General features: G+C 55.2%; 1 protein-coding gene across 3 annotated transcripts; it reads left to right on the top strand.

The window, feature by feature from the left end:
• The first annotated feature begins 214 nt into the window (after positions 1-214).
• Positions 215-27,771, top strand: AXL (AXL receptor tyrosine kinase). 3 transcript variants are annotated; one of them, XM_040976276.1, is made up of 20 exons: positions 215-331; positions 1,290-1,515; positions 1,767-1,867; positions 2,368-2,544; positions 5,885-5,965; positions 6,107-6,222; positions 10,413-10,623; positions 10,929-11,068; positions 11,621-11,771; positions 11,947-11,973; positions 14,022-14,154; positions 14,377-14,468; positions 16,503-16,598; positions 16,729-16,806; positions 18,350-18,442; positions 18,835-18,956; positions 19,316-19,425; positions 23,495-23,654; positions 24,157-24,293; positions 26,051-27,771. In XM_040976276.1, the coding sequence occupies exons 1-20, from the start codon at positions 268-270 to the stop codon at positions 26,403-26,405; spliced, it is 2,670 nt and encodes an 889-aa protein (XP_040832210.1). In that variant the 5' UTR covers positions 215-267; the 3' UTR covers positions 26,406-27,771. The 3 variants fall into 3 exon arrangements, with proteins under 3 accessions (XP_040832210.1, XP_040832211.1, XP_040832213.1); XM_040976277.1 differs by lacking the exon at positions 11,947-11,973; XM_040976279.1 differs by lacking the exons at positions 10,929-11,068; positions 11,621-11,771.

Genomic DNA, 27,771 nt, shown 5'->3' with positions numbered 1-27,771 from the left:
TGGGAGGGAGGGGAGGAGGCCAGAGAGTTGGGAAGGCGGTGGCTGCTGGGCTGCTTTGGTGGAACCTAGGAAGGAGGAACGGACCAGAGCCTGCCCAAAGGGCCCCCCGCTGAGCCAGGCGGGCAGTGCCAAATCCGGGGAGCCCCACCGCAGCTGGGGGGGAGGGCCGGGGACAGCCCGGCCCTGCCCCCTCCCCGCCACGGGGTGCCCAGCAACTTCTGAGCAAAGTTTGGCACAGACTTCACCCGCCGCCGTGGTGCCCGGAGGATGGGCAGGGTCCCACTGGCCTGGTGCTTGGCGCTGTGTTGCTGGGGGTGCCTGGCCCCCAGGGGTGAGTGATGGGAACTCAGGGAGGGCGGAGGGGAAGGGGATGATGGCAGGTGTCCTTGGGGGTGGTGGTGGTACTGCTGGGCTGGCTTACCCGGAGTTTGCTGGGGACCAAACTTGGCAAGGGACTTGGCAAGAAGGTGACAACGAGACGCGGAGACTCAGACAGAATCTGAGAGAGGAACAGAAGGACAGGAAACAGAAACCAAGAGGGCCAGAGACGGAAGAGACGGACACAGACAGACAGACAGATGGGAGACATGGAGCTAAGGGCTCAGGACCATCTGGGAAGGCAGGAGCCCTCCCCTACCCCCCAAGGGCACGGAAGCCACAGAATGGGGCGTTTCCTTGTCACTGTCACCCCTCACCCCTGGGGACAGGGGTCCCCACCTCTCTCTCCATCTCTGCCTCCAGCTCTGTAATCTCCACGGGGCCCCTCATCTCTCCCTCCTCCCGCAGCAGCCTCCCCATCCCTTCAGAGGGGTGTGTTGCACTTTGTCACTTTCCATCTCTCCTCTCTCTGCCTCTGCTCTCTCCCCCATGTCTGACTTTCTCTGATTTCTCTGGCTCCTTCCCTTCCTCTCCCACCCTCTTTTCTCGCCTCCGTCTTGTCCCCCACCCTCCTCCTCCCCTATCTTTCCACCAGCCCCAGTCTGTGAAGTCCCCAGAGACCCCAAGGGAGGGCGGGTAGGGGGCAGGGACTGGCCTGCCAGGCAGTCCAGGGCGTGGGAGGCTGCCAGATCCCGGGCCTACTTCCCAACGGACGGATGGGAGCTAGGTCCCCTGGGAAGGCTCCCTCCTCCCCCAAGCCATGGTCCTCCACCCCTTCTGAGGTCACCAGGCAACTATGTGGGCCAGAGGGCCCTATGGGGTCCTGGCAGCCGGTGGGCAGGCAAGGACAGCACTGGGGGTGGCGGGGGTGTCTCTAAGCTCCCGTGTCATGCACCCCTTCTCCAACACAGGCACGCAGGCAGAAGAGGAGTATCTCTTTGTGAGGAGTCCGGGCAACATCACCCGCGCCCGGGGACTCACGGGGACCCTGAGGTGCGAGCTCCGGCTCCAGGGCGAGCCTCCCGAGGTGACCTGGTTGCGGGATGGACAGATCCTGGAGTTGGCGGACAGCACCCAGACACAAGTGCCCCTGGGCGAAGACAGCGAGGATGACTGGAAAGTGGTCAGCCAGCTCAGGTACCAGCTCTGCCCCCACGGCCACATCCATTCCTTTTCCCATCCCCACGGAGCTCCATCACGGAGCGGCTAGAAGGTCCTGGGCTTGGAGCCCCTCTGGCTTGTAGTGTGTCTTCTGTCTGGGCTGCTTACGGCACGGGTGGCTCTGAGCTAATGACCAGGGCTCTGGGACAGTAGCAGTTCCCTCATCAGCGACCATCTACTCCCAGCTCTGACCTCTGACCTATTTTTTTCTCCTTTTCTCCTTCCAGAATCTCTTCTCTGCAGTTGTCGGACGCGGGGTGGTACCAGTGTGCGGTGGTCCTGGGCGGACAGACATTCATGTCCGAGGCTGGCTATGTGGGGCTGGAAGGTGAGCCCCTCCTCCACTAGGAGGAGTCCCAGTACATATGGGGAGGTCAGGGGGAGACCCCAGGGTGCTGGGAGACCCAGGAGGCCTGCAGAGGGTGGGCGCAGGATGGAGACAGGCCCGGGGAGTGGGGGGGGGGCGTACGCTGTGAAGATGTGACTGGGGTCCATGGGCTGTCCTGGCAGTCAGCCGTGGTTGACGTAGCACATTCCACGGGCCAGATAAGGGATGAGAAACCCTGGATGGAGCTGGCTCCCCCGACCCCCCGGGGCCTCTCACCTTCCTCCTCAAAGAAATGAGATGATGAATCAGATGTGAGGGACCCGGTCATCTTAGAGATCAAACATGAGGGGGAGGGATAGAGGGCAGGGTGGGGGTGCTGTCAGTCATGCAGGAGGCCCAAGCGTTCCAGGGGGTTGGACCCAGGGAATTGGAGACACTGCAGAGTGGGCCAAGGGTCCCAGAAGTGGGTGGGACACGTGGGACTGCCGCCCTCCCACCAGGCCTGCCATACTTCCTGGAGGAGCCGGAGGACCGAGCTGTGTCTGCCGACACCCCCTTCAACCTGAGCTGCCGGGCCCAAGGACCCCCAGATCCCGTGAAGCTACTCTGGCTCCAGGATGCAGTATCTTTGGCCCCGGCCCCAGGCCAGGGCCCCCAGGACAGCCTGCACATTCTGGGTGAGTCCGGACTCTGTGCACTGGGTCAGTAGGGAGCTGGCTTGCCCCCTGGAGGAGCCTTCCGGCCCTCTGTCCCCCCTCTGCGCCCCTCTCCGAGTCTCAGTCTCTTAATGTCTCTCTGTTCTCTCATCTCTCCCTTTCTCTCTCGCTGCTTCTCTCTGCGGATCTCTCTCCCCTTCTCTCTGCCTCTCCCTCCATTCACTCTAGCCTCTCTCTGAATAGCAGTCTTTGTCCCAGATTCCCACTGAGCTGCACCACGGCCCAAGAGCGTGTGGGCCTGGTGCCTTTGACCCACGAACCAGTCCTTCCCGCCTCTCCGCCACCTCCCCCCATGCCCTGCCCACCTCCGGCTCTGGCCCCAGGGAGGACATCCAACCAGGCCCCTCTCAGGGCACAGAGCCCAGAGAAGAGAGAGAGAGAGAGAGAGAGTGCCTGGGAGACACAGAAATGAACCGGCCAAAGAAGTAGCCTAAGCTGTGGCACCCTCCCCTTCAGGGTGACCCATCCCCTCTGCACTATGGCAGGTCCTGTCCTGGGGTCACACAGTGGACTCAGGCTGGCCCTGGACTTGGGGGCTTCCCCTTCCTGAAGGAGGAGAGACATGGAACCACATACAGGATGTTTCATAAGGGAAAGTGGTTGAGGGTAATGGCTTCCTGGTGCCTCCCTCTGCCAGCATGAGGAGGGTCTCTGGGTGAAGGCAGGTGCCACATTCCCAGCATTCCAGGGACCCTGAGTGAGCAGCTCCCGGAGGAGTGACTCAGGCCCGTGATGCGAGTTGGTGGCCGGGTAGAGACAGGGAGTCCTGAGTCAGCCTGGCAGGACTAGGGCGAGGCAGAGGGGGAGGGGCAAGCCCCCCAGCTCTGGCCCAGGAAGGAGTGAGAATCGGAGGCACAGTGTCCCAGGGGTTGGACCAAGGACTAAGTGTGTGTGTGTGTGTGGGGGGGGGGTGGTTCAATGGGGCAAGAGGAGAGGGAGTCACATCTCCTGTCTTGGGTTCCATCCACAGCTGCCTGTTTATATGTAGGTGGGCCTTGAGTGGGAGCAGCTACTGTGTGTGTGTGTGTGTGTGTGTGTGTGTGTTTTACTGACCGATCCAGTGTCAGCCTGTACCCATCCATCACTGTGTGTTCGTCATTGTGTGGGAATGGAGAGTGGGCGGCAGCTCGCAGGTGTGTGGCTGAGTATGTCCTCCTGCGGCACAGGACGTGTCCCGTGGGTGCTGTGGAGCCCGTTATGGGGTGTGCGTGTATGTCCCCGATGGGTCTGTCATCATGGGCTCTACTGTGTGTCTGTATGTACATCCGTATGGGTGTATCCACTTAGGTATGTCTGAGTGGATGTGTGTGCATCCTCCTGTGTCCACATGTGTGTGTTCCCTCGTGTGTCCACATGTGTCTATGTCTGTCCATGCAGGCGTCTGTATATGTGAGCAGCAGCGACACTCTGTGCTTCCACCTGCGGCTGCCGCTTGGTACAGGGCGTTGGTGCCAGCCACAGTGCCTGAAGAACTGTCCCCTGGGAGCCTGTGACAGCCTGCGTGTGTGCCACGATGGTCGCGCAGGAAGGCTTGTCTGCGTGTTCATGGCCACTGGGGTGCTGTGTGCCAGCAAGCGGGCAGGAAGCAGAGCAGGGTGTGTGTGTGGGGGGGGGACGTGGGTCCCAGTGTGTCTATGTGTGTGTGTGTCCATCCCAGCCCACTTCAGCGTCCCTGTGGCCGGGATGTGTAGGGGGCTGGGCGCCCCTCATGTTGCTGGGTGTTTGCTATCCGCATCTGCCCGTGGGACTGCATGTTTGCATGTTCCCCCGCCATGAGTGTTCGGCCTCGGCGTGTGCCCCTGTGTGTTTACACGGAAGTCGCCACATCTGACAACACCAGCCTGGGTACATCAGAGTGTGGCTTAGCCAGCGCTGCGTTTTCTCATAGTTATTTGTAGTAATAATAATGGACCCTGCGTGTTTAAGGATGATTCATTGTTAGTGGGGGAGAAGAAGAAGGGATTTTGTCTGCTCGTGTTTGTCTGTCCCTCTATCTGACTCAGGGCGCGCCCCCCTCTTCTTCCATCCCTCTCATTCCCTTGGAAAAGAAGGGGGGGGAGCAGGGGCTGGGGGTGGGGCAGACATCTGGAAAGTACATCTGGAGTGAGGTGGCCTCTGTCCCAGAGCAGCAGCCCTCGGAGGGGAGCTGGACCCAGGCCCTGGATCCCTGAGCTCCCCCTCCCACAAGATGCCACCTCTGGGGTCTGGGAACCAGGATCCCACCCCGTGCGCGCGGGGGGGAGGGGAGTAGGCCTGCCGGAAGTGCTGGGGTTGGGGAGAGGGGACGCCCCAATGACTCACGCGGGGGCAGGAATGCTGTGGTCGGAACACGACCTGGCTCCAGAAGACTCCCCCCACCGCCCCCACCCCCGTGCCAAGGCCGGGGAGGCGCCAGCTCCTGCGTGCGCTGTGACCCTGGAGCGGGCCCCACGTGCCAGGTGGCTGGAGCGGGACTGGGCTCCCCGTCCCCTCTCTGGCCCGCCGCCCTCTGGCCTCCCCCGGGCCGCGGGGGCTGCACGCAGGCACCTGACCTTGGCTGGGAACGGGAGGCCGCCTGGGCAGCTGGCCACTGCGGAGCTCCCCTGCCTACCCCCTTCCGGTCTCGGCCTGACTCTCCCTCTTGGTTCCTCTCCCTCTGAGAAAAGGAAACTTTGTGTTTGCTGGCGGGCGGGCGGAACGCTCCTCTGGAACACCGCGGTGGTGGGAACCGGGGTAGAGCCAGAAGCGTGCAATGCGCTGACTGGCTAGGAGCGCGTGCAGGCTGGGGAAGCACACCCAAGGTGCTCCTCCTCTGGTCCCCTCTCTCGAATGTTGTGCAGCTGTGCGCTGTGTGTGTGTGTGTGTGTGTAGGAGAGCAGGAGCGACAGAAACACAGCAAGCAAAGAGGAGAGGGTTGATGATGGTAGCTATGCCCACACACGTGTGTCTAGCAGGTGCATGTGTCTCCTCGGGTCCCCAAGTGCGTGTTTGTGCATGTACGTGTGTTTCTGAATCTGTTTCTCTGTGTACTGGTGTGTCTGTGTGAATATGTGTCTACCTGTGCCTGCGTGGACTCTGTGCCTCTACTGACTTGCATGCATGAGTGTGTGACAAGGGTTTGAAGTCCTGCTGAGGTCATAGGCCTGGCCTTGAACTTGGGGACTGAGGTGATGTGTCTAAGGCGTTGTCCTCCCCCTCCCTACCTGCTCTTTCCCAGCAGGGGTCCAGGGCCTAGGCTGAGCCTGGCTAGGACAGAGGAGGTAAGAGGAGCCCCCCTGTTCCCCATCTCTGACTCAGGGTTCCTCTCTTCTGTGACTCCCAGGTCTGAACAGGACGTCCTCCTTCTCCTGCGAAGCCCATAACTCCAAAGGGGTCACCACGTCCCGCACGGCCACCATCACAGGTGACAGGAGTGGAAGATTAGCCAGGGAGGTGTTGGGTGTCAGAGATGGGGCTTAGACCCTCCGAGGGGAGGTGGGGGGCGGCGCGGTGAGAGCTTTGGGCAAAGACGCACATCTGAAGGGCTTCCCTCATCTGTCCACAGTGATCCCGCAGCGGCCCCACGACCTCCACCTGGTTTCTCGCTGGCCCACAGAGCTGGAGGTGGCTTGGACGCCAGGCTTGAGTGGCATCTACCCCCTCACCCACTGCACCCTGCAGGTGAGAGCCCCCCACCAGGCTTTGATCCTCTCCGTCTCAGCTCCCCACCTTTGACCCTCATCTTCTCCCTGGGAAGCCAGCCCTCCCCAGCCTTGGTGTGTTGAGAGGCGGGAAAGCAGCAGGTTAAGCTGAATGTCCTATGTTTGAATGCTGGCTCCATTTGGGCCAATGACCTGACCTCAGTTCTCTCCTCTGTAAAATGGACACAACGCTTGCACCTATCTGAGAAGGTTGTTGTGAGAATTCAGTGGGTTGCAAATAACCACTTGAGACATGATCTGGAAGGTAGGAAATGCATCACACATTATTAGCTGTGTTCAGTCTCTGTGGTTCAGCGATAGCAGCTCTGACCGGACCTGAGCGAGCAGGGCCAGAGCTTTTCAGTGCCCACTGCTCTGTTTCTCTCATCCCAGTCCTGACCTCTCTGGGTCTTCTTCCCTCGCTGGACTCTGTGTGTGTGTTTTCAACAAGAGTGCATTGCAGAGCATGATGTTGTAACACAGTGGGTTGAGCCACACTTTGCAACAGTGGCATCTCACACTTGGAATTCAAGTCTAGCCATTCCATTTCTGATCCAGCTGCCTACTAATGCACCTGGGAAAGCAGCGGAGGACCACCCAAGTGCTTGGGGCACTGCCACCCATGTGGGAGACTCAGATGGAGTTCTGGGTTCCTGGCTTTGGCCTGGCCAAGATACAGTTTTTGCAGGCAGTTGGGGAGTGAAGCAATGAATGGATGATTCTCTCTCTCTCTCTCTCCCTTTCAAATAAATAACAGATCTTTATGAAAATGATTTTAAAATGCTAGCTAGGTAGTCAAGCATCTCTCCTGAAGTTGCTCCTATTCTAATTTTACTATTTATGAAAAGATTTATTTATTTTTTTTTAATTGGAAAGACAGATTTTACAGAGAGAAAGAAAGCGAGAAAGAGAGAGAGAAAGCTCCAAAGGCAGGAGACTTCTCTGGGTCTCCAGAGTGGGTGCAGGGTCCCAAGGACTTAAACCATCGCCTGCTGCTTTCCCAGGCTACAGACAGACAGCTGAGGGAAATGGAGCAGGCAGGGCACAGACAGGAGCCCATAGGGAATGTCAGCACTTGCAGACAGAGGATTAGCCAATTGAGCCGTCACAACAGTCTTCCTCCCACCCTCCCTCTATTTTAATTTTATTTATTGATTAGTGGACAGGGATTCAGAGACAGGGACAGCAGAGGTCTTCTATTTGCTGGCTTATTCTCAAAAGGCCCGCCCATTGAAGCCAGGCGCCTGGAACTCAGTCTTCAACTCTGGCGTAGATGCCGAGAGCCCGAGAGCCTGAGCCGTCGTCGGTGGCCTCCCAGAGTACATGGCAGCAGGAAACTGGAGGCGGAGCTGAGGCTGAAACCCAGGCATTCTGATACAGGGGTGTCCTTTTACAAAATTCTCATTATTTATTTGAAAAGTAGAGTTAGAAGGCCCAGCACAGTAGCCTAGTAGCTGAAGTCTTTGCCTCATATACACCAGGATTCCATATGGGCACCATCTAGTCCCAGCAGTTCCGCTTCCCATTCAGCTCCCTGCTTGTGGCCTGGGAAAGCAGTTGAGGACGGCCCAAAGCCTTAGGATTTTGTGCTTGCATGGAAGACCCAGAAGAGGCTCCTAGCTCCTGGCTTTGGATTGGCTCAGCTCCAACCATTGTGATCTCTTGGGAAGTGAATCAATGGACAGAAGATCTTCCTCTCTGTCTCTTCTCCTCTTTGTATATCTGGCTTTCCAATTTAAAAAAAGAAGAAGAAGAAGAAGAAGAAAGAAAAGAAAAGTAGGGTTAGGGAAAGAAAGAAATCTTTCTTCTGGAGAGCCCCTCAATTGTCCAGGATGGACCAGCCCCGATACAGGAGCCAGTAGCTTCGTCTGGGTCTCCCAGGTGGGCACAGGGGCCCAAGCACCTGGACCATCTTCCACTGCTTTCCCAAGCAGATTAGAAGGGAGCAGAATTGGAAGTGGAGTAGCTGGGACTTGAACCATTGCCCACATGAGATGCCTGGAACTGGTGCTGCAAATGGAAGCTTAATGTGCTATGCCATGGCACCAGCCCATCATGTGGTGTCTTAACCATTGAGCTGAATACCCATCCAGCTCTGACTCTGGAGTGAAAAAAACAGAAACACCTGGACCCCAGATCTGTGTGTCCACAGCGTCTGAAGCGCTCTGAGCTCTGGAGTCACAGCCAAGTGTGGGTAGGACCTCGCCTGTTGGAGGAGACAGCCGTCAATGACAGTGAGCAGCTCTTGTGGTGGGTCAGCTGGGGGCGGGGCCTCGTGGCACCGTTTTCCTGACAGCCCCTCGCCTGTGTGGACAATCTGGAGATCCGACGGTTTTCAAGATCAAAGAAACTAAGGGTAGCTTGCAGCCTGTCAAGGTGACAGACAGGAGGTGGCAGACCTGGGATCCAAACCCTGGTCTCACCAAACCCTAAGTGGTGTGCCATGCCTCATTTATAAAATCTTTTATAAAATCAGCTCCACAGGAACTGCCTTTGGGTGCTTTCATGGGAGCACCTCTACTTGGCATTTCAGCTCTAGCAGGTGGCACTGATAACACCCTTGTGTTCCAGGAGAGGATCTGAGGCCCAGAGAGCCCAGGTGGCCCGTGCTGTCCCGCTGACTCCCAACATGGCCAAAAGGACAAGGCTGAGGTCCATACCTGGAGGCCAGCCGGATTTGGCAGACCTCAGATGCCAATTGCTCTCCACCATCTGAATCCCTCAAGTGTCCCCAGGAAAGCAGAAGTGTGTCCTCTTCATTCTCCAGGACTCACTTCCTGTTGTGCCCCAGCTAGGGGGCTAAAGGGCTCCAGTGGGAAGGTCATGGCCATCACAGAGATGTGAGAGTGGCCACTGTCTGTCCCCATCTCTCCTCTGTCCCAGCTAGGGGTTCCTCTGCATCTGTCACAGTGGGTCACAGGGCAAGCACGGGGACAGCCTTGTGCCCTCCACGGCCCGTCCTCCCTGACTTCCCTAAGGGTCATGTCTCCCCCATGTAGGGGCTGTGTGGCTTTGGGCAAAGCTGCTGAACCTCTCGGGGCCTTGGCTTCTCTCACCAGGATATAGGAAGGAGGAGGAAAGGTGGGCAGTTGGTGAGACGTTCATTGGCGCTTGGTGCAACTCTGCACAGCTGGGCTGCTAGATTCACAACGCCCAGCCAGTCTGTAAGCCTCACACCCTTAAACATCGCACCCTGACAAAGAGGGAGGCCGCCTTCCAGAGACAGAATCTAAGACTTGGAAAAACTTACCTCAGTACAAGCGTTAAATAAATTCAGATTTGGTGCTCAGTGCACACTAGATGCACTTGGATGCTTATAAAGATCATAGGCAAAATCTTTGTCAGGCACCTAGCTGGTCATCCCTGCAGTCACCCATGTAGCCAATCTCTAAATCAAAACACAGATCCTGGAGCTGGTGTTAGGACACAGTGAGTTAAGCACTGGTTCGAGTCCTGGCTACTCTGCTTCTGATCCAGCTCCCTGCTAATGGCCTGGGGAGGCAGCAGAAGATGGGCCCTGTGGCCCTGGCTTCAGCCCGGACCTTGTGGCCGTTTGGAGAATGAGCTATCAAATGGAAGATCTCTCCCTCTCTTTTGACACCTGCCTTTCAAAGAAGTAAACAAATATTTAAACACAAGCAAAAAAAAAAAAACCAAATGAACAAACACAGACCCTTCCCAGCCCTGAGTGGGATCCCTCAGCCCCTAGCAACGGCCCCTGTTCGGACTGCTGTTGTGGGACGGGGCTTTTGCCTGCGTTCTGGCTCTGAGACATGGGACCTCAGAGGCCTGCCGTTATTTGATCTAATAATTATGACCCACCAATTCTCTTCATTATTACGATCTTGGCTCACCACCTGCCACTCACCCTGTGGCATCCTTGGGTGCCAGCAACATTTAAAGAACCCTGGAAGGAGTTTGCTCTTCTAAGTCCCATTCCCCTGATGGGGAGACTGAGGCTTAAAAAGGAACAGGAGTCTTGCCAGAGGTGACTTTTGTAAGCAGTGACACAGCCATATGGCATGGCCTGTCATCTCCTTGCTTTGACAATCTGCTGCCTGTGTTGTCTCAGAACGGACCTGCGCACACACTTGCACACAGACAAAGCTGGGGAAGTCCTCCTGTTGTGACCACCTTGTGCTGTCCTCATGTCCTTCCCTCTCTCCCCAGGCGGTGCTGTCAGACGATGGGGTGGGCATCTGGCCAGGCGAGCTAGAGCCCCCAGAGGAGCCCCTCAACTTGCAAGCAGCCGTGCCCCCTCACCAGCTTCGTCTGGGCAGCCTTCATCCTCACACCTCTTACCACATCCGGGTGTCATGCACCAGCAGCCAGGGTCCCTCTCCCTGGACCCACTGGCTCCCTGTGGAGACGACAGAGGGAGGTAATCTGGCCTGGGGAGGCAGACGCTGCCCATGCCCCACTGGAGCTTGCTTGCATCTGGGACACCTGCAACATCGCCCCTCGCCCCTCGCCCCTCGCCCCCTCCCCCTGCTCCAGCCCTGACACATGGCCTGTCTTTCCCTCATCACGTCCCTCAGCCTCATAGTGTCCCGTGCTTCTGCTCATGGGAGGTCCTGCAGTGTTGCCCCTGCGTGCCCTTTGTACCCCATCCCCACTTCCTGGGAACAGGGGAGCGGAATCAGGAAGCAGCAGGGGTGCCAGCTTCCCCTCTTCCCTATCCCCCAGTGCCCCTGGGGCCACCCGAGAACATTAGCGCCGTGCGGAATGGAAGCCAGGCTCTCGTGCGTTGGCAAGAACCAAGGGCACCCCTGCAGGGTACCCTGTTGGGGTACCGGTTGGCGTATCGAAGCCAGGACACCCCTGAGGTGGGTGCTGCTGGCGGGGGTGGGGTAGGATGGCAAAGGGAACATGACAGACATGGGCAGTAGTACTGGTTGGGTGATACACGATCACTCACACCCCAGGGACCACCTTCTGGGGAACCGGGGTGGTGGTGGGTAGGGATGCTTCTCTGTAAACCAGTGTTTGAGTAATGCCTGCTGTCTGTGACACGTTGCAGATAGCCAGGGAACATCTTGAGGAGGGGGGAAGGATGGGTTTTTTGATGTACGCCGAGGTACTCCATGGGCTCACAGGGTGGGTGGGAAGTTAGAAGAGGCTGGAGAGTTCAACATGAGAAGTGAGACCGGTTATTCAGCCAGAGCAGTGCCTTGTGCCCAGCACTGTGCTGAAGCGTTAGTAGAGATTCTGCAGGGAGCAAGACAAGATGGGGTCCCTGCTCTGGGGTGGTTTCTCCCACTGGGAGAGGGAAAGCTGGTGGAGGAGAGGGGAAGGGGGCAGTGGCAGGGGTGAGACCGAGGTCGGAGGCTTGAGTTAGGAGCCTGGGGACCTATGCTTGTGCTCCTCTGGACCCCCAGGTGCTTTTGGACATAGGTCTCAGGCAAGAAGTGACCCTGGAGCTGCGGAGGGACGTGCCTGTGCCCAACCTGACGGTGTGTGTGGCGGCCTACACTGCAGCTGGGGACGGTCCCTGGAGCCTCCCTGTGCCCTTGGAGCCCTGGCGCCCAGGTAACCCCAAGGCCATGGTTCACCCCATTGCCTGCAGCTACCCTGGCCCCTGGCTGCCACCCCTGGCTTGTGCGCTGTACCTCTGTTCCTGGGGGCCTCTCTCACTCCTTCCCCTGGGCCACACCACCCTTGCCCCACTCTGAGCATGTCTCCTCTCTGTCCCTTCTCCTCACAGGGCAAGGACAGCCAGTCCACCAGCTGGGTAAGGGCGTTGGCATCTCCTCTTCTCCCTTCTTCCCCTCCACACCCATTAGCGCGCACCATGTGCTCGTCCTCTTCGTGTTTCTCAGACTTACCACTGTTCTCCACCATTTCTTGGGTTTGGGTGGTCCTTGGTAGAGGTGCTTGGAACAGCCCAGCATAGGCACATGAATGGTCAGTGAGTGGGTGAGTCGGTGGATGGGTGGATGGATGGATGGATGGATGGATGGATGGATGGAGGAAGGGGTGGATGCAGATATGAATGGGTGGGTAGGTGGATGGATAGATGGGTAGTGGAGGGTGGATGGATAGAGGGATATATGGATAGGTGAATAGATGGGTGGATGGGTTAATGGGTCCATGATGAGGAAACGTCTTCACATCTGTGCCTCTCAAGTAGTTCCCCAACACTAATCAAACATTGCTGCTCCACCCGCTGTACCCTTCTACCACTATTTCAGTCCATCTCTTATAACTCAACCAGAATTCTCAACTCCTATGCTTTCCTATATGCTTTCACATTTACTCCACCCTCTTGTCATGCACATCCCGTTGCCATTCTGCATTCCTCATGCGTACCTCCCAAACCTGTGGCACGCATGCACACATGTGCGCACACACACACACACACAGAGTTCTCACTCAGGCCTTGCACACCACGTGCACATTCATCACACATCCCCCCATCACAGACAATACCATAAACCCTACGACTCCCCTTGCACGCCCCTCACACACCATCTCTCACCCTCGCCTATCCTAACCCATCCCACAGTCTGTCCCTCCATCACTCCTATACCCCAACCTGCCCGTATCACATCGGTTACCTGGTCACTGCAAACACCTCTCACCAGGAAGTTCCATCCTTCAGATCTACGTAAAACTCACCCCCATACACGGCAGCCCCAGCTTGTGGACACCCACCATGCCCCCTGCACAGTGATCCCACCCTCTTCCTTACATGGGAAGACACTTTCAGGCGTGGATGCTATGGCATGGCGGGTACAGTCACCACTTGAGATACCCTCAGTCCTTATCAGAGTGCCCGTTCCAGTCCTGGCCTCCCTGCTTCTGATTCAGCTTCCTGCTGAGGCGTCCGGGGAGGCAGAAGGGGCAGGCTCAAGGATGTAGCAGTCCTGCTTCCCATCTGGGGAACCCAGGTGGAGTTTCAGCTTCTTGGCTTCAACCTTGCCTATAATGGGCATTTATGAAGTAAACCAATAGATGCAAGATCGATCTCTCTCTGCCTTTCAGGAAGATAAAAATAAATAAGCCCTTCTTAAAAAGAATGCCTTTTTTATAAGCGTTGCACACTCCTCAAGGACACGCTTTGGACCCACACTCAGTTCTTCTGTCTGCACAATTATCGCTCATACTTACCCTACTTGAATTTTATCCCCACCCATCCCATCTTCTCCTGTGTCCCTTGCACACTGATGGCCATTCTGCAAGTGTCTTCCTCTCATGATCCGTTTGCTACACAAACATCAAATACTCGCCCCACCTTCCAAAGATTGATGTATTTACTTGGAAGACAGGGAGCCAAAGAAATCTTCCATCTGCAGGCTCACTCCCCAAATGGGCACAAACAGCTAGGTCTGGGCCAGGCTGAAGCTAGGAGTCAGGAACTCCACTTAGGTCTCCCACATGGGTGGCAGGGACCCCAGGCATCCGGGCCATCTTCTGCTGTTCTCTCAGGCAGCTGGGAGCTGGATCAGAAGCAGAGTAGCACAGACTCAAACCAGCACTCTGATATGGCATGTGGGTTTTTACAAGCAGCCATTTAATGTGCTGCACCACAACAGTGTAACTTCATTTACATCTCCTACAAGCCTGAGGCACCTTGTACTGTCACACTCCTATCACACGTGTTGTGTGTCCTGCCAACCCTGTCCAGTGTCCTTGGATACACCATCATACCTCTCCTCACCAAACACATCAACACCTTTACCTCATCCCCGCTTCCCACATCATCCCCTGGAGGGGAGGGCTCACAGGGAGCGGAGTCCAGGGTGTCTGCCATGATTTGTCCCCTCTACTCCCCAACAGTGAGTGAGCCCCCAGCTCCCGCCTTCTCGTGGCCCTGGTGGTATGTGCTGTTGGGGGCAGTGGTGGCTGCTGCTTGCGTTCTCATCCTGGCCCTCTTCTTCATGCACCAGCGGAAGAAGGAGACTCGTTACGGGTGAGCTGGGGAGTCTTATGCAGCCTGGGACGGAGAGGCTGTGCAGAAGGAGAGGTGGTCAGAGCAAGGAGAAGACCAAGGGCATCTGGGAAACAAATGCAAGGGGGAAGGGAGCAGCCTGAGGCCTGCTGAACCGCGGTGGAGGAGGGGGCAGGCAGGACAGGGTGCTGGGACGATGCATACAGCTCTTCTCTGCTTTCATCTTCTCTCCTGTGCCCCCAGAGAGGTGTTTGAGCCAACAGTGGAGCGGGGTGAACTGGTGGTCAGATATCGTGTCCGTAAATCCTACAGTCGCCGGACTACAGAAGCTACCTGTAAGTGAACCCCCTCTCCCCTTACATGGCTCCCTGTCCTGGTCTGGGGAGTCACTCGTATGGAGAATTGGGCCTGCTGGGCTTCTGTAGATGCAGGAAATACTAGCAAATTAGACTCACAAGCCCCAGAAAATTGTGGAACCGCACAGAACTTTAGAATGGTAGAGGGTCAGACACAGGAAGTCCAGGGAACACTTACACTCAATCTTGGAACAATGCAGTGTTGGTGGTGATAATGATGATGGTGATGGTGGCAATGGAGAAGGTGGAAATGATGACAGGGTTGGTGATGAGACGTTCGGGCCATGAGAGATGAGATGACAGCAAGTCCTGGCACTTGTGGTATTAACCTAAGCTCTACACCTTCCACCCCTGTCACCTGAGCCCCACAGGTGGGGATGAGTTATCCCCTGTCAGCAATCGGGTTGAAGAAGTTGTGGCAGAAAAGGGTGAAGCAACTGACACACAGCTTTCAAGACTTAGACTATGCTCTACATGATTTTGATTGGAAAGACAGAGAGCGACCAAGCTCTCCCATCTGCTGGTTCACCCCCTATATGTCTGCAAAGGTCAAGGCTGAGCCCCATCAGAGCCAGAAGCCTGGAACTCAGGCTAAGTCTCCTACTGTGGGTGGCAGGAACCCAAGCACCAGGGCCATCATCCCCAGATGTGCAGCAGCAGGAAGCTAAATATGAACCTGGCCACTCCTATTTGGTTGGATTCTTTGTTTGTTTTGTTTTTGTGTGGCATCCCACTTCGGGATGTGTCTGTGTTAGCCACTGCTGCAGATGTCCGTCCGTAAACTGCTGCCTCTGGGAATTCAAAATGTTCAAGGGATAGAATTGACCTTGGCCTGACAGATGACCAGCTCAGTACTCTATGCCCTGGCGATGCTGAAAATCAAAAAATCTTATACAGTTGCAGACTCTGCTGGGAGTCTGTGGAGTTGTGAAAGTCCCAGTGGAGGCTGGTCTTGGAGGCCACCCTGTCAAACAGCTTCATCTTTCCATCTGGGGAAATTGAAGTCAAGAGAGAAAACGGACAGTGCAAGGTCCTGCTAGCACACAGGGAGCAAGTGGCCAGGGCCCCAGGGGGTGTTTGGGAAGGGCTGGGAAAGACATTTCAGTAAGAGAAGGAACAGTGACAGGGAGGTCACAGCAACCTTGTGCAATAGCCAACAGTGGCAGTTCTCACTCGGGGTGTGATCTGGGTCCCCTGGGGTCCCTGAGACCTTTTGTCAGGGGTCCCTGAGGTCAAAACTACTGTCACCAGAATACCAACATGTCATTTTTGCACTGTCACGAACATTCAGTAGAGTTTTCTAGAAACTCCCTTGGCCTGTGATGATGTCACCCGGGTCCCTGTGGACTGACAGGGTGTGTGCTTATGTCTATGTCGTTTTAAAACTGTCCGTTTCTCCTTCGGATGCCAGAAACATTGATGTAAACACACAGCCACATAAACAGCTGTTTGCGGTAAAGAAGCCCTGAGAATTGTTACATGAAAACAATAAATTATAACCACACACAGTGATTATGTTGCCTCGACTAGGTCTAATGCTGGGTGAAAGATGCCAGATACACAACAAAGGCAATCTTCTAGGTGATTTCTGTTGCTGTAGCACTTACAGACAGAGAAAGCCCTAGTAATCCATTGTTAGGATAAGTCAGCGAGGGGCAGGTTGTGTCTTGTTCTTGCCCCCGCCGCTGGTTACACAGTTATGTTTGGTTCCTGAAAACCCATTGTGTGGCTCATGCATAATTTGTGCAAGGTACACCTCCGTGAAAACGGAAATAACTTTTTAATGACTAGTGCAGCAGCGCACTGACCGTCAGGGTGCCCACTGGAGCAAAGTCATGCTTGGTGGGAGGCAGAAGCTGGCACGGGGAGTGGGGTAGGGAGGTGCTCAGGGCAGTGTGGGATATGGAAGCAGTGGAAAAACAGCCAGTATTTCCATGGTGGGTGCAGTCCTACCGGGGTACCTCCTTTGAGGACAGCAGCCCTGCTCCATGGTTCTGTCCATCCCTCACACAGTGAACAGCCTGGGCATCAGTGAAGAGTTGAAGGAGAAACTACGGGATGTGATGGTGGACCGACACAAGGTGGCCCTGGGCAAGACTCTGGGAGAAGGTGAGGCTCCCAGCCTACCCATGCACCCACCCACATCCATCTTTGCCTATACCTGACAGTAGGAAACAGGGTCCCTGGGCAGAGGGGGTGGGGATGCCTGATGCCAAAGTCTTCCTTGGGCCCTGTACAGGGGAGTTTGGAGCTGTGATGGAAGGTCAGCTCAACCAGGATGACTCAGTCCTCAAGGTGGCTGTGAAGACGATGAAGAGTGAGTCTGCTTGTGCATGTGCACGTGGGGGACCCCAGCCCCAGGAAGAGAGGGGAGAGAAAAGACAGTGGTAAAATGGCCACAGGGTAGAACCTTGGTATTAGCCAACAGAAAAGGGAGCCAAGTGAGGTTCTTGAACAGGAGGAATTGAATAAAGGAGTTAATTGCACAGGAGGAGGCAGGACACAGGAAATCACTTCCACCCTAGGCCGAGAACAGTAGAGGGAGGAAGTGCTGCCATCAGAGCCATGATCAGGGATGCCTGGTAGAAGTTGGGACCACAGAGTTAGGAGCTGTCTGTGGGGGCTAGAAGCACAGGGCACTGTGAAGGCAGAGAGAAGGTAAAAAACAAACAAACAAACAAAAAACAAAACTTGCCTCCTCCTACCTCTGGCCACTCTGCTTGGCAAACCCCTGGAGGAAATCAGTAGGGAAAGGAGCCTGGGAAATGTAGTGTTCAAGGACACGTCTCTGCCCTCAGAGAGCCACACAGGGAAGATCTAGAATGAGGCGTGCCTGGAGTGACTCTCTCTGAACTTCCTTCCCATCCCCTCAAAGGGTGGCTCAGGATGTCCCTACCTCCTGGGGCTGTGTGAGATATAGCAATAGGTGCCAGAGGTGAAGGGAGTCCTTGTTGTTAATCTACAGCTCTTTGTATCACCAGACTGGGGAGGGTTGGAGGTAGGGAGGCTACCCAGGACCACATAGCATAGGGAGTCCAGCGCCAAGTCCTTTTCATGCAGAGAAGGCGAAGAATGGAGGGTCAGGCTGGGGCTGGAGTTCGGTTGCGGGGTGGGGAGAAATTGCTCCTTCCTGAATTATAGGGGTGAAAGCCTGGACTACGGAGTTGTTTCTGCTTGCTCATGCATTCTGCACCGAGCACTTCCTGTGTCCCGGCTTATGTTCACACAGAAAGAAAGAAAGAAAAAAGATAATTATTTACTTGAAAGGCAGAGTGACAGAGAGAGGGAAAGAGACCTTCCATCTGCTGACATTCTGTCCAAGTGGCCCAACATGGCTGGAGCTGGTCCAAGCTGAAGCCAAAGAACTCCAGGTCTCCTCTGTGGGTGGGAGATGCCCAAATACTGGGTCATCTTCTGCTGGTTTTTCCAGGGGTGTTAGCAGGGAGCTGGATGAGAAATGGAGCAGCCAGAACTCAAACCTGACTCCCATATGGGATGCCTGTCTGGCTCCCTGCTCACGCTCCTGGGAAAATAGAAGATGGCCCAAGTGCTTAGGCTTGTGGGGGTAAAGTGGGTGGAGTGGCTTGTGGCTTCAGCCTGGTACAGCCCTGGCCATTGCTGCCATTTAGGCAGTGAATTAGTGCTAAGATGATTGGTTTGTGTCTCTCTTCTTCACTTTGCTTTTCAAATAAAGTCAACTTCTAAATTGAATAGAGTGAGAATGACCATGGTCACACCTCGTGTACATGCTGCACCGAGCCCCACATCCTCGGCTTTGATGAACACGGAGATGGACGTTGGGAGGGAGGAGTCCTCCTGCCCAGCCTCCCGTGCTCACCCATTTTCCTCCCCGCCCCAAGTTGCGATCTGCACGAGGTCGGAACTGGAGGACTTCCTGAGTGAAGCTGTGTGCATGAAGGAATTTGACCACCCCAACGTCATGAGGCTCCTTGGTGAGTGGGGAGGGATCCAATGGGCCCCCACAACTACAACACTGAGGAACTCAAATCCCCAAGTCTCTGGCTCCCCACTCCCCCAGGGTCAGCAAGCTCCCCCTCCCTTGGCTCTTTCGCCTTGGAATGCAACCTCTGACCCTTTCCAGAAATAGCCAGAGGTCCCCAGGAGGGATCCCGAAACGTCCCTGGGAACTTACTGGAAGTGGCATTTCTAAAACTGCATCCTTCCCTGCTCCTCGCCCCCTGTCCCCATGTGTCCCTGCACAACACGGGGGCGAGACTTGGCCAGAGTGAGCAGCAGAGGCAAGAGTCAGGCTGGGAGAGGGGGTTGCCGGCCTCCCTTTCTGCCCAGCCGAGTGACAGGGCTGCCCTGGTGGTGGGGGACCCAGGCGTCTGTTTCCAGGGTTCCGAACGAGAAGGCTTTCCGGCCCCTGTGGTCATCTTACCATTCATGAAACATGGAGACCTCCACAGCTTCCTCCTCTACTCACGGCTCGGGGACCAGCCCATGGTGAGGGCTGCTTCATTGTCCTATACGGCAGCATTTTGTGAACAGCCACTGGGCACTCCATGTTGCCCAGTCATTGGCGAGATTGGGATGCCCTCATGAGGTGGGAACAAGCATGGGTTGTCTGTATTCCAGAACAGAGGTCCCAGCTGGATGTCTGTCAAGGGCAAGGAGAGTGGGATTTGAAGACACAGAGGAAGGGGCATTGGGGGTTGTGGAGAGTGGTGGGTTTTATTCATGGGACCATGGAAATAGAATACGCAGTGACAGGTGTGTCCAGGAAAGGGAAGGAGGAGGCAGGGACCACAGGGACCACAGGGACTTTGCTCAGCTCTGTTCTCCCTGCTGCCCCGGCCCTGCAGTTCCTCCCCACGCAGATGCTGGTGAAGTTCATGGCCGACATCGCCAGTGGCATGGAGTACCTGAGTACTAAACGCTTCATCCACCGGGACCTGGCTGCCAGGAATTGCATGTGAGTGTCAAGCCACGCTGCAAGGCGGACTGGGCATGCCCCTCAGGGCAGTCGGAAGCCAGGACTGGGATAGGAAGTGCAGCAAGGGAGTCTGGGAAGGATTTCTAGCAGAGGAGATCCTGGACCAACATCTGGAACAACGTTTGGATTCAAAGAGAGAAGGTGGGGAGAGGGGAGGTTCAATGTGCAGCATGAGGTGAGCCAAGGGGCAGAGGTGACCAGTTTGAGGCCGCAGTGGGTAAGAAGGGCTGGCTGTTCACCGCTGGATCAGCAGAAAATAGCCCTGAACAGCAGCCCAGGGGAGCGGTAGGATGGGGCAGGACCACAGGCTTAGAATATTAGGCTCATTTCAACTTCAGCCACATAGAGATTAGGTAGCAGAAAAACCAACCATTTGACAAGGTGTGTTCATGTTCACAACTCCGGAGAGCTGTGAATCTGAAAATAGATATTCCTTCCCCTCCCCCCTGCCACTTTTAACTATGAAAAGTTGCAAAGATTATGCAGTGAATACCCAGACAGGTTCAAGATGGATCCATTTGCTTGTGTTGGCATCTACCTTGTTCCTCTGTCCCCTGTATTTCCTGTAAGGTAGAAGGTAGACCTAAAGACTTGAAGTGGGTCTGGCATTGTGGTATAGCAGGTTAAGCTTGTAATGCCGGCATCCCAGTGTCCTGGTTACTCCACTTCTCATCCAGCTCCCATCTGATGGCCTGGGAAAACAGTAGAGGATAGCCCAATTACTTGGGCCCCTGGACCCACCTGATAAAGTCATAAGAAGCTTCTGGTTACCAGCTTTGGTTTTGCCCTGCTCTTAGCCATTTGGGAAGTGAACTAGCAGATGTAACTCTGTCTTCCAAATAAGTAAAATGAAGACCCAAAAAAACCCCCCAAAAACCCAAAAACTTGAAGCAACTGATAACAGCAGAGCTCCCTTGATTGCTGTGACGCTGGCGATTCAAGTCCCCCAGTGTCACATAGACCCTGAGGTTCAGGATAGACGGTCAACGGCTGTACTGTTCAGCGTTCCGTCGCTGCAGCCAAGTCCCTGAGACAAGTCACTCATGAAGGAAGGAAGGTTGATTCCAGCGTGTGGTTTTGGAGGCCCAAAGCGCACAAATGGGAGGCCTTGTTGGTTCACTGGGGAGGCCAGAGAACAGTGGTGGCGGAATGAATGTGAAGGAACAGTCATCCTGTGATCCAGGAAGCAGACAGAGCAGCTGAGCCCAGTGCAGGTTTTACAGCTAATCCCTCCCTCGCCAGAACCACCTCCCAGCAGGCCCCACCTCTAATCGCCACAGTTGGATTTTTTCCCCCATCTTAGAAGTATCAATCTATGACTGACAAATAGCTGTTTATAGTTTTTGGGTTTTTAAAATTTATTTGGGACAAAGGGAGAGAATCAGAAGTCCCATCCACTGTTTCACTTCTCCCAAAGTCAACAATGGCCTGGGGAAGTCAGGGACTGAAGCTGGAAATGCAGTCCAGTTCCCCACATGGGTGATAGGAACCCAATTTTTTTTTTTAAGATTTATTATTTTTATTGAAAAACCAGATTTACAGAGAGAAGGAGAGACAGAGACAAAGATTTCCCATCCACTGGTTCACTCCCCAAGTGGCCACAACGGCGAAAACTGAGCCAATCCAAAGCCAGGAGCCAAGAGCTTCTTCCAAGTCTCTCACGCGGGTGCAGGGTCCCAAGGCTTTGGACCGTCCTTGGCTGCTTTCCAGGGAGCTGGATGGGAAGTGGAGCAGCTGGGATATAAACCGGCACTCATATGGAATCCCAGCGGTGCATATAAGGCGAGGATTTTAGCCACTAGGCTATCGCGCTGGGCCTAGGAACCCAATTCTTGGAGCCAGCACCACTGCCTCGCAGCATCTGAATTGGGAGGAAGGCAGAATCAGGAGCCAGAACCAGGAATCCAGCCGAGTGGGATTTAACCAGTAGGCTAAATGCCGGCTCCTTCACAGCCTGTTTAGAGCATAGCGACTACTAAGCATCGAGTAACTTTGGCTTAATTGTTAGTCTGTTGAAACACTTCCTTGCCGGCTGGCTATGGGCCGCTACCCCGAGCCTGCTACCGATCCTGCGGCCAGCACGCCAGATGTCTGAGCGCCTCTCCTCCCCTGCCTGCCAGGGAATCTTAGGATCGCACAGGTGCCCCTCCGCTGAACAACGGGATTACGTCTTGATAAACCCATCTTAAAGTGAAAATTTGAGCATGCCCTGGCTCCATCCAAATGGCCAGTCATCGTGGCTTAGCCCTGCCTGTCTTACAGGTGCTCAGAACACCTGCAGGAACCTCCAGTAGATGGACACAATCTGTGTCCACAGATGCACACAGGTGGGAGTTTTGTAGACACGATGGATGCATAAATACACCACCCATCATCCAAGAGCCAATGGCAGGAGCGTGCCATACAGCCTCGCTTCATTCCACGGTGCTCATGGGGCCGACTGCAGTAGCAACAGTGGTTCTCCAAGGAGAGTAGCGTTTATATTTCTCAAATTGGGCACTAGAACACATACGTGTGTAGCTCAGCCAATTGTTACATGTGTAGACTGCTGCAACCACAAAGAAGTCAAAAGGAGGAATATTTCTGGGGCAGGTGCTTGGGCCTTGGGCAGTATGCTACTTGGAACCCCCACAAATCAGAATGCTCATTGCGAGTCCCGTCTCCGTTTTGATCCTAGTTTTCTACTAGTGTGCCCTGGGAGGGTGCAGGTGGTGACTCGAGCGCTTGGGTCCCTGCCATCCACATGAGAAATACGGGTTGAGTTCCTGATTCCTGGCTTTGACCTAACCCAGCCCTGCATAGGTTAGGAGTGAATCAACAGATGGCAAATTCTCTTTCTCAATCTCTCTCTCTCTGTCTTTCAAATAAAATGGGGGAAAAGGCAACTTTCTAAACTCCAGCAAGCTCCTTGAATCTTTTTTAGTCTCCGCTGCCAGGCACTGCTAACTATTCTGCCTTCTCCACAGCCTTGGACCTCACCCGTTCTTAAAGATCATCTGTCTGCAACTCATGCAACCTATACTGCCTAGGCTAGGGTTCTCTGGCTAGTGGGATGTTTCTGAGGTGACTGCACATTGGCATGCCTTATCAGGAGCGTTTCTTATTCTCTGCTGTGCAGTATTCTACTGTAGGAATGTTCTATGGGTGTTCTTGCCTTAAATTTTATTGTAATTTACTTGAAAGGCATGGCCCAGTGTTATGACAGGTTAAAGCAGACAGAGTGCTGGGTCAAGTCGTGGCTGCTCCATGTCCGATCCAGCTCCTTGGAAAGCAACATGAGATGGCCCAAGTGCTTGGGCCACTGTCACCCAGGTGGGAGATCTGAATGGAATTCCAGGCTGTCTCTTTTTGTATCTCTGTGTGTGTGTCTTTCTATATGTGTATCACTCTGCCCTTTAAGTAAAAATAAAGATAAATATTTAGAGAGAGAAAGAGAGAGCTCTCCCATCCTCTGGTTCATTCCCTAAAGCCTGCAACGACAGAGGCTGGGACAGGCTGAAACCAGGAGCTGGGAATTCCATCTGCTTCTCCCAACTGGGTGACAGGGACAAAATTCCCTCTGCCTCCCAGAGTGGGCCTTGGCAGGAACTGGGATCGGGCCCTGGGGTGTGGGCTGCAGGGGTCTCAGGAAGCAGCTTCATCCACCTAGCTGTGGATGTTGCTTCTTAATGTGGTACACGGGTGTGTTTGTGGGCGTGCAGGGAGCCACTCCTGGACGGTGTGTGCCTGTCGTTTGTCTACCATCCACCGAGAAGAAACTTTGCAAGTCAGGGACCTCAGAAGGACCTTAGAATCTGGCGGATAGCCAGAGCTGGGCAGGCTTGCAAGGAAACAAGAAATAAAGCAGTTCCTCCTAGGGCAAGTGTGCAGGGGAGAGAAGCCCACCCCAACATGGGACTGTGGAGAAGAGCCAGGGTGGGCTTCCTGGTGGAGGCAGCTAATAGAGCCAGGGTGGGCTTCCTGGTGGAGGCAGCTAATAGAGCCAGGGTGGGCTTCCTGGCGGAGGCAGCTAATGCCCTGACTCTGCTCCTCTCCCCGATCCCCGCAGGCTGAATGAGAACATGTCAGTGTGCGTGGCCGACTTCGGGCTCTCCAAGAAGATCTACAACGGGGATTACTACCGCCAGGGCCGCATTGCCAAGATGCCCGTCAAGTGGATCGCGATTGAGAGCCTGGCTGACCGCGTCTACACCAGCAAGAGCGATGTGGTATGCTGGGCAGCTGTGGGTGCAGGGTTCCTAGGGGGCCTGTCGCCATGGGTGGGCCTGTGTGTGAGCAGTGTCTGAGAATGGTGGTATGTGTACACAAGGGATACACGTGGGTGCCCGTGTGCATGGCGGTGGGGGTTGTACAGATCAGGAGGAGTAGCAGTGACCAGACCTCTGTGAGCCTGCACCTGTGCAGTATGTACAGCAAGCTGTGAGATCACGGTGAGGGAGCGTGCATGTGGGTTCCTGGGTTAGCATGTCTGTGCATCTGTAAAAATCACGTGTGTGTGTGTGTGTGTGTGTGTGTGTGTGCATTTCTAGAAATACTTGTGATGCACCCAGAGGGGGTTAAGAACATGTTTATGGAAGGGGTGTGTGGCTAGACCTTTGAGCCTATGGGGGTAAGGAGAGGGGCGTCTGTGCTATGTCCGTGAGCCTGCAGGTTGGGGGGCCCTGTGCTGCAGAGCCCCTCTGACACCCCCTCCCTCTGTGCCTCCCACAGTGGTCCTTCGGAGTGACCATGTGGGAGATTGCCACACGGGGCCAAACGCCATACCCCGGCGTGGAGAACAGCGAGATCTACGACTACCTGCGCCAGGGACACCGCCTGAAACAGCCCGCGGACTGTCTGGATGGACTGTGAGGCCCCTTGCCACCCCCGGGCCCCTTTCAATGCATTTCCTATACCCCGAGCACTCCCACGGTGCCCTGGAGCCCTAGGACCTGCAGACCTGGGTGTGGTGCCCAGCATGTGGTGAGGTCCTCCTGTCCCTTACCACTGCTGCCTCTGGCAGGACTGCTGGTGGGCAGCAGAGAGCAATGTAACCAATGTGGGGCACGCAGGATTTGTGGGGCGAGTGGGCTGGTTGGGCCCCACAGCTGCGTGGCCTCCCCCAGCAGCCCTGCCTCTGGAGCTCCCACCCTCTGCCCCCTGGGTGCTAATTCATCGGGGCCTCCTGAGCACCCCATGCTTCTCCCAGGTCCTCCCTGACACCTGGGACAAAGCAGGGTTTGTGGTCCCAACTGTTTCAGGCTCCCAGGTCCCCTCTGATATGTTTGCAAGCCCTCTCAGGATATGTCCATCAGCCTTTGCAGTATTGCACAGTGGGCACAGGAAGGCGCCGCATGTAGCCTGCACTTGAAGGGTAAACAGGAAGCTGCTTATATCCAGAGGAGACGGCCTGGGGCTTCAGGCTGGCCAGGTCCCCATTGGGTTTTTCTAGAACTTACTGGTAGGCTCTGTTTCAGAGATTCTGTGTGCCTGAAATCATCTGTTCCTCACCACATCCACAGGAGGGAGCCAGAGCGCATCCTCTGCTCCCATTTAGCAGATGTGAAAACTGAGGCTCAGTCACTTGCCCGAGCTGACTGCAAAGCTGGTGCTCTAGTAACCTCCAAATTTAATAGCCTTTCTCTCTCTCTGTCTCTCTCTGTAACTTTTTAAAATAAATAAAAATAAATCTTGAGAGGGAGAGAGAAAGAGAGAGAAGAGAGAGGAGAGAGAGCGAGATATCTCTTCAATCACAGATGCAGTCCTTAGATGCATTCCTAGCCAGGGTTAGGCTAGGCCCTAGTCAGGAGCGAGGAGCTTTGTCCAGGTCTCACATGTGGATGACAGGAAACCCAGCACTTGGGCCATCACTTGCTGCTTTCCCAGGCACATTAGCAGGAAGCTGGATCAGAAGTAGAGCAGCTGGGACTTGAACTGACACTTATATGGGATGCTGGTGTTGCAGGCGGTGCCTTAACCCTCCGTGCCATAAACTGCCAGTCCCATGCAAATAGCCTTAACATAACAGACTTGAACATAACGTTTGACAGCCAGAGTCTGGGGAACGATCCTGCCTCAGGGTCTCTCAGTAAGCCAGCTGGGGCCACGTGGCCACTTTGACAGGGGTGGGGGCCAAGGCCCTGATCCCTTGGCACAAGGACCCCTCCGGAGTGCTGCCCAAGCTCCCTTCCCACATGGCGACCCTGGGCAGGTGCAGGCAGGAAGCCATAGCGCCTTTGCCGAGCGGGTCTGGAAAATCACACGCACTGGCTTCTACTGAGCCAGCGGCCAGTCCCACTGAGCCCTGCCCATGTGGGATGTGTTCATCTTTTGAATTGAGGTATTTTGTAAGTAAGCACTGTGAGAGGTGGCAGGGCCAGGCTTCTGGTGGGTCACCTGCAGGGACACTTAGGGGGCGCTCCGCTCTAGCCCATCCCAAGACTGCCCACAGCGCAGGTCTTACAGGACCCCTCCAGAATGCCCACAACTCTGTAGGTTCTCCCACAGTAGCCGAGTCTCCCTCCTGCGCCCTGAAATGCTCCCAGCTCTCCCCGTGTGTCATATGGTGTCCCCATTCTGCCAGAGTGCTCTCTCTCAGGATCCACTCCTCCCTTGGCTGCCCTAGGTATGCTCTGATGTCCCGGTGCTGGGAGCTGAACCCTCGGGACCGGCCGAGTTTCGCAGAGCTGCGGGAAGACCTGGAGAATGCACTGAAGGCCCTGCCCCCTGCCCAGGAACCTGACGAAATCCTCTATGTCAACATGGATGAGGGCAGCGGACCCCCTGAACCCTGTGGGGCTGCCGGAGGAGCAGAGCTGCAAGCCCAACCGGACCCCAAGGAGTCCTGTAGTTGCCTGACGGCAGCCGAGGTCCATCCTGCTGGCCGCTATGTCCTCTGCCCTTCCACGGCCCCTGGCCCTGCTCCACCTGCCGGTGACTGGTGTTCCCAGACACCCCCGGGGCAGGAGGATGCATCCTGAGACGACCCTCCACCCGGAACTTCCTCTCAGGATCCAAGCTAGGCACTGCCACTAGGGGAATCCCATTCCCCACTGCCCCAGCCTGGGCCTGTCCCCGTGCTGCCCCGTCTTCCTGCCCGTTCCACCTGCATCCCACACAGATCCTTGCCGTCTCCACACCACAGCATCCCCATGGGTACCAGGAAGGGGCTGGACTGCCATCTCTGAGGGACTCCCAGGTCTGCGCCCTCAGGATGAAGGAGGCCCTGGGTTTCAGAGATGCTCTGAGTAGCTGGGTCTGAGGACCCGGAATCCCAACCTGTCTGACTCGGAAGCATTGAAGTTCTCAGCAAAGAAGGTTCCAGGCTCTGAGGCTTCGTGGTTCTTGATTATCTGGTCCAAAGATCCCTGAGAAGGCCTCAGGGGGTTGGGTCCTAGAGCTCTGATTCCAGATTGTACTGTTCTAGGGATGAGTCCTTGGCGTGTGTGTGTGTAAAGTCTTTGATTCTAGACATGAGTGAGGTAAGGCCTCCTCAGTTCTAGAAATCAGACATCCCCAGGCTTTTGAATCTAAATCCTCTAGTCACAAGTGTCTAGATCCTGCAGCTTCAAAACTTTGTCTTGGCAAAGGTTATAATCCTAATAGTGGTACTCCATGTTGCAGGCTCTGGGTTCCTAAATTCTGTGAGATTTTAGAGCCTATGTGTCTGCAATTCCAGAAGCTGCAGTTCAAAAGTTCTAAAGGCGCAAAGTTTGCGGGCGAAGGTCCTGAGAGAAGACATTCTGTGACTTAGTCTCAGAACCTAAGAGCCTGGATTGTACGCTCCTAGATGCTGGGTTATTAACTCCTGGGGTTCTGATGTTGGTCCCTCCTGTGTCTCGAGGCACTGTGCAGCCTGCTGGTCCGAGATTCAGGATCCTAAAATCTCGAGGTACAAGAGTTAGTTGTGACTAACTAGATACCAAAGTTCTAATTCTTTCTAATGTCGGACACCTCTAGATTCCATGTGCATTCTGCCTTCCTGGGAGTATTGTCCAGGTCTAAAATGTTAAAAGTTCCAGGGACTGTAGTTCTGAGAGCCACACGTTCTCTGACTTGCAAAGTCAAGTCTAGTATATTAGGTACGAGTTCAAGGTTCTGATCTCATTAGAGTGCTTCTGCACACTCCTACCCTTCTTTGGCACTTACTGCACTTCCCCTGCCCTCCCGTGGGGGAGGTCCCCCATCTCCCACCCCCAGCCTGTGCAATGCATTAGGGAGGCCTTCCTTTTCCCCAAGGGATGGGCCATCTCCCTACTTCTGGGCCGTGCTGCCCCCTTGAGCCAGTCCCTCCTCCCCGGTGTACAGCGTGGTGGTCTTTGGGGCTCAGATTACATAAAACTTTGG

Source organism: Ochotona curzoniae, unplaced genomic scaffold (assembly GCF_017591425.1).
Source record: "Ochotona curzoniae isolate NIBS_2020 unplaced genomic scaffold, NIBS_Ocur_1.0 contig_2699, whole genome shotgun sequence".
Lineage (NCBI taxonomy): Eukaryota > Metazoa > Chordata > Mammalia > Lagomorpha > Ochotonidae > Ochotona > Ochotona curzoniae.
This window is presented reverse-complemented; position numbering and strand designations above follow the sequence as displayed.